At 34.1% G+C, this 9,184-nt stretch overlaps 1 protein-coding gene across 1 annotated transcript in view; it reads right to left on the bottom strand.

Annotated features, from left to right (window-relative positions):
* Positions 1-220: 220 nt before the first annotated feature.
* Positions 221-9,184, bottom strand: part of CCDC39 (coiled-coil domain containing 39) — a 51,308-nt gene continuing 42,344 nt past the window's right edge. Inside the window, exons 14-20 of the mRNA XM_006770017.1 lie at positions 8,016-8,139; positions 3,928-4,087; positions 3,400-3,506; positions 2,559-2,699; positions 2,237-2,413; positions 2,015-2,094; positions 221-426 (exon numbers count right to left, since the gene is read on the bottom strand). Of these exons, the coding sequence (XP_006770080.1) occupies positions 276-426; positions 2,015-2,094; positions 2,237-2,413; positions 2,559-2,699; positions 3,400-3,506; positions 3,928-4,087; positions 8,016-8,139 (940 nt within the window). The 3' untranslated portion in view covers positions 221-275. The remainder of the gene's footprint in view (positions 427-2,014; positions 2,095-2,236; positions 2,414-2,558; positions 2,700-3,399; positions 3,507-3,927; positions 4,088-8,015; positions 8,140-9,184) is intronic.

Raw genomic sequence — 9,184 nt, 5'->3', positions numbered from 1 at the left:
CTTGTATAATATGTACCCTTGTTAAAATCAGGTATAATATGTGAAGATAATAGAAAAAGGATAAGAAAGTTAAACATCTCTTTGGCTTGATTTTTAAACTACCATTTTTCACATTTTTCACTGATAAAACTTGTCTGGTCATTTCATTTTCCACACTATTTCAATAGCACTTTATATCATTATACAGCACCCAAAAGTATAAAATGAAATTTACTATTTTAAAAGTGAAATTTGAGTTATTTTGTTTATAGTTTGTTCAAGAGAGATTAAAATGTTTACTTGCTGCTCTTTTTGTTTTTATCATTACTGGAACTACTACTGCCAGAACTAGTTAACCTAAAAGTGCTGCCAGATGGTGAAGAAGAGAGTGGGAAGGTTAGCTCTAATATGTTCAGCGAAGTCTGAGAAGCAGAACTCCTAGACGACCTAGAAGAAATTACAAAATTATTGTAAATTTAATTCAAAATTTATACTTTAATAAAGACCCCTCATTAATAGTGAAAGATACCATAATCACACAACTAAAGAGAGCAAAAAGTTTTAATAGTATTAATAATAAATTTTAAAGCATGACCTTTAATATCAAAAAATTAGTTTTTTTAAGGAAAAGGTAATGAACATAATAGTTTCAAACCAGTAAAAAAAATAGTTTAGCAAATATGATTAATAAAGAAAAATGTTTTCAGCTATAATTAACTTAAAGATTTGCAGAATTCATTAAACAAAAGGTAACAAAAAGGCATGGGCATATGGGTGCTGGCAAAGTGAGTAAATGATAGGTTATATAAGAGAAGAAAGTGAGTGTCCTGGTGGCATCATTTGAAAATCATTACTAGCTACATAGTTCTGAAATGCTAAGTTTAAAAATATAGCCCTGACGGATGTGGCTCAGTGGTTAGAGCACCGGCCTGTACACTGAAGGGGCTCAGATTTGATTCCTGGTCAAGGGCACATACCTAGGTTACAGTTTCGATCCCTGGCCCTGGTTGGGAAGGAGGCAACTGATCAGTGTGCCTCTCTCACCACCCTCCCTTCCACTCTAAAAAGTCTGTAAAAAATATCCTTTGGTGAGAATTTACAAAATATATTTTTGTATATAATTGTAAATTACATGCACGTGGCGGGGTAACTCAGTTATAAGTGTCTCATACACCAAAAGGTGGCATGCTTGATTCCTGGTCAGGGCACATACCTAGGTTGCAAGAGGCATCTAGTCATTTCTCTTCTCAAATCAATAAAGATACCCTCAGGTGAGAAATAATATATATGTGTGTGTGTGTGTGTGTGTGTGTGTGTGTGTGTGTGTGTGTATACATATATATATATATATAATGTTTTATGACAGTATAGGGATGTTCAAGTGGCTGCCCACCATGTTTATGTAAAAACAGTTTATTTTTATTTAAACCCCACCTTTTAGGACATTCCTTTGTCTCTGTGAAATCCCTACATGGACTAATGAAAACTAAGTGGCTGCTGAAGGTAGGAGATTGGAAATTTAAAAGTTAGGATCATTGTTAATTTTTATTTTGTCAGCAAAGCAGTGTTGATTGAACATCCCTGATGATAGAATTCTAGATAACACTAAACTGAAAGTAAAGAGTAATTTCCTGTTTAGCAAATTAAATGAACACAAATCAAATCCTGAGTATTTAAAATTTTGCAGTGTGGTTTTAATAATATACTTAATATCTCTATATCTAAGTTGCCCTTTTATGGTTAAAAATCCTCCCTCCATCAGGGTTGGTCATGCTAGATGTAACCTCTAAAATTTCACCCTGCTCTACCCTACTGAAATAGGTGGTGGTCACAAAGCACTCTGTGCAGTAATGCAAAGAGAGTGGAAAGCAAGTTGCTCTGCTGGCTGTGTCTGCGTCTGTGACACTGACCTCGGCAGGTGGGCGAGGAGGAGAGCACTGGCAGATCCAACCGCTGTGGCAATGTGGGAGTGGCTGGGTGCACTGAGGGTAGCAGCGTGAGCGTTGGGGACGTGGTGGTTTAACCTTCCACTTACCTTAGTGACAACAGTGAAGCCTGTGAAGGAGATCTCTGCCGCCCGTGTTTGGTCCTAGCTGTAGGGAGTTCCAGACCTTTCTGAAAGTACATTGAATGGCAGTCATTAGTACCACTGCGTTTTAGAAGAATATTTGTGATTAGATTTCACTCTGATGAATGCCATAAATTATTTTCATGAAGTGTTTAAGAAACACTTCTAACTAGAAGGAACAGTGACTACCTGTTGAAAGTATGCTTGAAGGATAACGTGGATCTCGGCGTTTGCTGTGACATCAGCTAGCATTCCATCAATGACCTGGTGAAACTGTTTCAGTTCGCGAAGTTTGATGTCTCCTTCTTCTAGTGTTTCCTCTTTTGTTTCTTTCAAAAGACGGATCTCTTTAATGAGTTTTGCACACTGTTGGTCAACGGTAGTCAATTATTACTTAAACCTGTTTCCAGAACTTAATGTTTTTTCATGGATGAAAGGATTTGGGTTTACCATTTGGAACTTCAAAAAAATGTAAATATGACAGGTCAGATTTTTTAAAAAATATCAATACCTGTTTAGTTACTCTCTCTAATTTTGGCTTCTGCTCCTCAATTTCTTTATTTAGTTGAAGTGAATAAGCCTGCTTCTCCGATAATTTTTCTTTGCCATTATGTGTTAAATGTTCTATAATTTCTAAAGTATTTTCCATGGTCTGCAGAAAAAAAAAATTATTAAAATATTTATTAATTAGAATCAAAAGTAACATAACTTGCTATTTGTCAAATATTCATTTAATCTTGATTCATTTACATTTGTATATAACATATTCAGGTAAATAACATATATAATGACTTTATAATTAAATTTTGTATGTAATTCTACTGGAAAGTATTTTTATGGTACTTGGAAAAATAAATAATTTAATAACTATTGAAAACATGCATGCAGTTTTCAGAGATTCACAATTCATTGATTCCTTCAACTTTATTAGCAAAAAAAAAAAAAAAAAATCTGAATTGTATGTAGAGCCTGCTTACCAAGCACATTGTTTTCTCTTTCAGTAATGTGCTTTAGCACCTTCTGTGTACTAGTTTATTTTTATCTTTTGAATTTTTGTTTTATGAAACAATCTTTAACGAATTAAATGAAAATAAGAGTACATTAAATAAAAGATAGAGGAATAGATCATAACTAACTAGCAATGAATGATTCAACAACTAACAAGTGATGATTTGGAGTCCATCCTATGTTTAACACTGGGATTTTAGCTATTTTAATGCTTTTAATCACTTTTTTCCTCATTTTAATGAGACATCTCATCTATTTTTCTAAAAAAAATTATGGGGTAAGAAAATAGACATAATATTAGTTTATTTCTACTAAGGGCTTATGACTAAAGCCTGTAGAATTACCTGGATGTCTTCCTGTAGCTCTCTAATTTGTCTTTGTTTGTATCTGTATTTTTCATCAGCAACTCTTTTCTGTTCTTCTAGTTGGATTTTTAGTCCATACTCATCACCTAAAATTTAGGCAATTTGTAGTTTAAATTTTTAAGATGTTCTGTAGAAATCAATCTTAAAATCTTACATATATATAATTTCTAACATTTCTTCTTATGAAAAGTTAAATTCCTATGTCTACTTGTTGAAAAACAGTATGGGCATATGTAGCAGCCACTCTTGTTTAGTCAACACAGGGAAGCTAATGTGCTATTTTCTGTGGATTTGAAATTAATCCCCTAGAGAAGTGATATGTTGTATCATTAGAACTACTAGTAATAATGGAAATAACACTTTAGCACTTATTTTAAAAGGGGGTGGTTTTTCTGACTCAATCAAACAAGTTCACTTTTGTTTGCCATTGCTCAGTGTTCCTTTTTTAAAAACAAGTAACTACAGTTCTCATTGCATATATTCATTAAAATGTTAACTCCTACATACTAGATGGTGTCACTTTTTTAAAAGATTGTTTGAAATTGTTGTTACAACTGTTCAGCACTTGTAAGGTGTTTTCTAGAGCATAGATTTCTTTTTCAGCTTTGTTGATCTTAGCATCCAAACTGTCACCTTCCTTTTGAAGTTCTTCTTTTTCTTGAGCAGCCTGTAAAAACAGAATAGAATGACTAAATAATAGTATTTCTCAGGGGGGAGAAGGACTGTTTTTAGGACAGATCATAGTTAACTCACAACAATATCAATTTGCCTTGAGGTCCATATAAAGCACCATTTATTTCTTTCATTTGATTTACAGAAGAGCAAATCCTCAAGGCCTACAAAATATAGCACATAGGATACAAAACAGTAATGGAAACACAGTAACTAACCAAAGCTTACATTAAACTCGCCAACAAAAATTACCAAAATGTCAAGCAGGTATAAACTTCACTGGGAAGGGAACGAGTTAACTAAAAGGAGGTTTCAAAGCAGATTTTAAATAGAATATATTTCTGGCCTAAAAGAAACTTAGGAACACTTTCTCCTTTTATATCATAGAGAGGAGTAAAAAAAGAGGTGAGACAAGGCACACCCAGAAAAGTAAATGCTTGTCATTCCCAAGCCAGTTGTGGTTATATGTGTTAATAGGAACAGTATTTCAACATTTTGAGCAATTAGTAATGTTAAAGTTAGAGAAAGTACTCATTTTAGTAGCGCAAACTTAATTTGAAACACTATAGAGGTTAGAATGACACCTACACCAAGAATGACATTCAAATTTGTGAAGTGTTCCGTATTTTCAAAAGGAAAAATATTGCATTGTATGATTCCACTTACATGAAGTACCTAGAGTAGTCAAATTCATGGAGTCTTAGAGTAGAATGGTGAATGCCAGGGTTTGGTGTAGGGGGAAATGGGGAATTACTGTTATGTGAGTACAGTTTCAGTTTTAGAAGGTGAAACAGTCTGGAGATTGGTAATGGTGTTAGTTGCACAACAATGTCAATATAATACCACTGTACACTTAAAATTGTTAAATGGCAAGTTTTATGTATTTTACCACATTTTAATTTTTTTAATTAGAGAAAGATAATTGTGATAAATGTGGGTAGAGAAAATGAAGTTTACTAATTGTTGGAAACCAGAAATTCCTCAGTGAGTGGACATATTCGTGATTTTTTCCATCGTACCTCTGTCACAGCCAGGCTCTCTAGAGCTGTACCCTAATAATTCCAAAAGAACTGCTCCAGGTAAGGGTTACCAGGGCATGTATATATATTTAAAAGTACTCAAACCCATTCTTAGTAAAAAATGGTTAATTTACTCAATCCCTAGGTGTGTGTATTTAAACCAGAAGATGGTCATTGGAAAAAAATGTTTGATAATGTTTCAATTTTTAATGTTTTCTCTGATATTTGTTTTATTATGCTACCAAAATATGTATAACTACATATTAGTACATAATAAAATAGTTCATAATGAAAAATAATAGCAAGTAGTACATAGTCAAAAAGCTTAGCAAAAAAAATAAAGTTTTAGATAAATTATATCTAATTCCTTTAAACCAAGTCTAGAATTGGCAATGATTCATTCAAAGAACAGTGTAGTGTGAGAGCTAGAACAAATCAAAACAGCTAGAATTTAGTTGCAAATGTCCTACTAGTGAGCTGAATAACATTAAATAATTCCCTTCTCTTGAGTTCAGTTTATTTGTCAAATGAAGGGGTTGAATTTGTTCATTTATACAGATTTCTGATTTAATTCCACATATAACTTAAACTTCTAAAACTCTGATCCCATTTGCCTCTAAATCAAGCTTATCTAATGTATACCTTTTATCCTGGATTGGAAAAGCTGATATTTGGAAGAAATTTTTATTTATGCATTTATGTCCACATTTTTAACATTTTCCTAATTTTACTGGACAGTTTCATTAAAATGTCAGAATTGAACTGCCTTACAAAAAGACTAAGAGGAACTTAAATATGAGATTTGAAAGATGCTAGTCCTTCATTGGTTACTGATCATACTTTTCACTCTAGCTCTTAAGAGTCAGATACTATAATGTGCCAGGATGGGTAAAAGGAAGAGCAAAACCATGTGTGCCCCATAGACAAGAACCCATTGCAGGACCAAAAATAAGGGCAATAGATTGAATTGTTTCCCCTAAAACAGATTTGAAGTCCTAAACTCCAGTACTTAAAAATGTGACCTTATTTGGGAAAAATAGGGTCTTTGCAAATGTAGTCAGGTTACCATGAGGTCATGAAGGTGGTCCCTAATTCATAGGATTGGTGTCCTAATAAAAATGGGGTATTTGGACACAGATACAGACATTCTTAGGGAAGACTGACGAGAGGGCACCATGTGAAAATGAAGACAGAGATCATGGTGATGCTTCCAGAAGCCAAGGAACACCAAAGATTGCCAGCAGACGTGTAAACATTCTCCCTCAGCCTTTAGAAGGCACCAACCATATTGGTATCTTTATTTCAGACTTCTAGCCTCAGAACTGAAGACCATAAAAACTGCCTTTGTCATACTTGTCATGGCAACTCTAGCAAACTAATACAAGGGCTCAGAAAACTGCATATCCTGGGTGAGACAGTACATACTTTAGGCTTTATGGACCATTACATCTCTGTCAAAACTACTTGTACTTAATACACTGCTATTGTAGTTTGAATGCAGCCATAGACAAGACTATAATTGAATGAGGTGATGTATTATGTGTACCGCACAAATGTTGGGCAGCATTTAGCTCAAAGCCATGTGTACCCCTGCAATACACCACGCAGGACACAGAACAGTGGTAAGCATTGTGACCAAATCCCTCTTCCATCAGTGCTGTAAACGTATGTATATGTGCCCATCAGGAAAGATCAACCTGAAGGATATAAGGAAGAGAATCTTGATTTGACTAAATTAACATTCCTATATCTACCACATTCCATAACAAAAGTGACAGTTCTAATTGGCAAGTTCAAGTTTTTTACAGTAGTAAATTGCTAAAGTATTTTCAAAAAGTTAAAATATTCTCAAATATAAAATGAACATGTCAAAGATTTTATTCAACTCATTAATGAAAGAACCCATAAGATATTAGACAAGTTCAAAGGGAGAAGTTGAACCGCTTTAATATACACAAATGCTGAAATAAATTTGCCTGTATATGAAACTATACCCTTTAGGGCAACAAAATGTAATGCTTGGGTTATCTTTCCTATAGAGTTTAATCAGTTGTATTTCTACTAGCCAAGATTCATTTGCATTGTGGACAGCTCTCAGTTTTCTACAAGTTAACATCTGTCCCTACAGAGTTATAAAGTAGATTAGTCAATAAAAATCTGTTGAAGGTGTACCTTCCTACAGAATCAAATAACCCTGGAGGGCCCGCTAGAAAATGCCAAGTCTGGTATTGCCACGCGGTAGCATCACTGCACACCTACAGATTGCTTTTCCCATTTTCAGGCAACTGATAATTTTTCTCAACATAAGACACATTGAGTATAGTTATAAAGAAATGTTTCATTTTTACACATCCAGTACACGTGAAGTGTTATGCATAAAACATGTAAGGATGCTACACGAAGAAAAATGGGAATAAGATAGCAGACAACTCTCAACCATCAGAACAGCAGATTCACCTGTTCATTTGTCCCTACCTAATATGAAGGACAGCCCCTCTTACTCTCTGGATCTCTGCCATACCAGGACTGCAATGGTAAATTGGGGTATAAGATTTCAGAAGTGGTGTAACTCCAGGCGATTGTAAGGTCTAGAGGAGTGATGGTAGATTTTAGGGTAAAAACAATTAAGAATTTTGAATAAATGAGGAGAAACGACAGGATGCAAAGATGCAAAAAAAAAAGTGTCAAACAGTATTCTAGAACTCTGACTCATGGACTGGAGTAGTATAAAACTAATAGAGCTTCAGTATTTAAATTAGCAACTAATGCTTTATGGCCCTAATTAAGAGCAATGGTTCCAGACTGCTATGAAATTTGAAATTTCATGGGAAAAAAATGCCATTTTGGTTGTTAACAAAGAAAGGATACTTCTTTCTATCACAACAATAAATTGATCACGCTTACCTTTATTACATAATAGGCCTGTGTTTTCTCCTCTTCTCCTTCAGGAGGCAGCATAACAACAGTAAGAATTTCATATCTATTCTTCAGTTTATCAATTTTACTTAGCCGCTCATGAAACTCAGCACTAATATGGAAAGTAAAGAAAAATTAAACACTGGAAAACAAATACTATTTTTAAAAGAACTATATTGTTCTCATGGAAAACAGCTGTATTTGGATTACTACTGTACTCAAATTAAATGTTTTCACTTTTCAGTTTTATAATTCAGTGTGAAGGGTTTCAGATTTTACCCTATTTGAAAGATAAGTGCCACAGTTTCGTGGATGCTAGCAGAGTGGAGGGGTAAATGGGGAGTTAATGCTTAATGGATATAGTTTCAGTTTTACAAGATGAAAAAGTTCTGAAGATCTGTTGCACAACAATGTGAATATACTTAACATTACAGAGCTGTGTGTTGAAATATGGTTAAGATGCTAAGTTTTATGTGTTTTTTACCAAAATAAAATTTTAAGATAGTCTAGGATAGTTAGTGTCCCTCCTGACAAAGCTTGCAGAAATATGAGAAATCCATGTTTTAGATTCCTAAATTTGCTGGTTAAATTTTTCCTTTTATTCCAGTAAATTTACATTTTATGAACTATTTTTAACTTATAACAATACTAATAACATTCATATATGCATGGAGGGTGACACATTTGCCTACTACAACCACATGAAAGTGGTCACCCAACCATGCTGAAAGGAAATCCGCAGTTTTCCTACTCCTAAAGAAAACTGATGGTAAAACATTAATATCAGAAGTTACAGTTTTGCTTATTTTTAGGTATTACTCTTGTTTCATCAGAAAATATTTATTCATCCTTTATATGATTATAAAAGACAATACTTGGCCTTCCAGCTTAAGATGGTAGACTAAAGCACAAGTATATTTCTCCTTCCTAAAATGGAAGACTAAAAGGAAAAAGAAAAAAATAAATAACAGCTCTGGGAACAAGAAAGACAATTTTTTCATGAATTCACTGAAAACAAATGGGAGCCCTAGCCAGTGTTGCTCACTAATTGGAATATTGGCCCATGCACCAAAGGGTCACAGGTTCAATTCCTGGTCAAGAGCACATACCTGCATTGTAGGAGTCCTGGTCAGGGCAGGGGCAGGAGGCCACCAATG

Source organism: Myotis davidii, unplaced genomic scaffold (assembly GCF_000327345.1).
Source record: "Myotis davidii unplaced genomic scaffold, ASM32734v1 scaffold123, whole genome shotgun sequence".
Classification (NCBI taxonomy): Eukaryota; Metazoa; Chordata; class Mammalia; order Chiroptera; family Vespertilionidae; genus Myotis; species Myotis davidii.
Note: the sequence above shows the minus strand (reverse complement) of the source record. Positions and strands in the feature narration are given on the sequence as shown.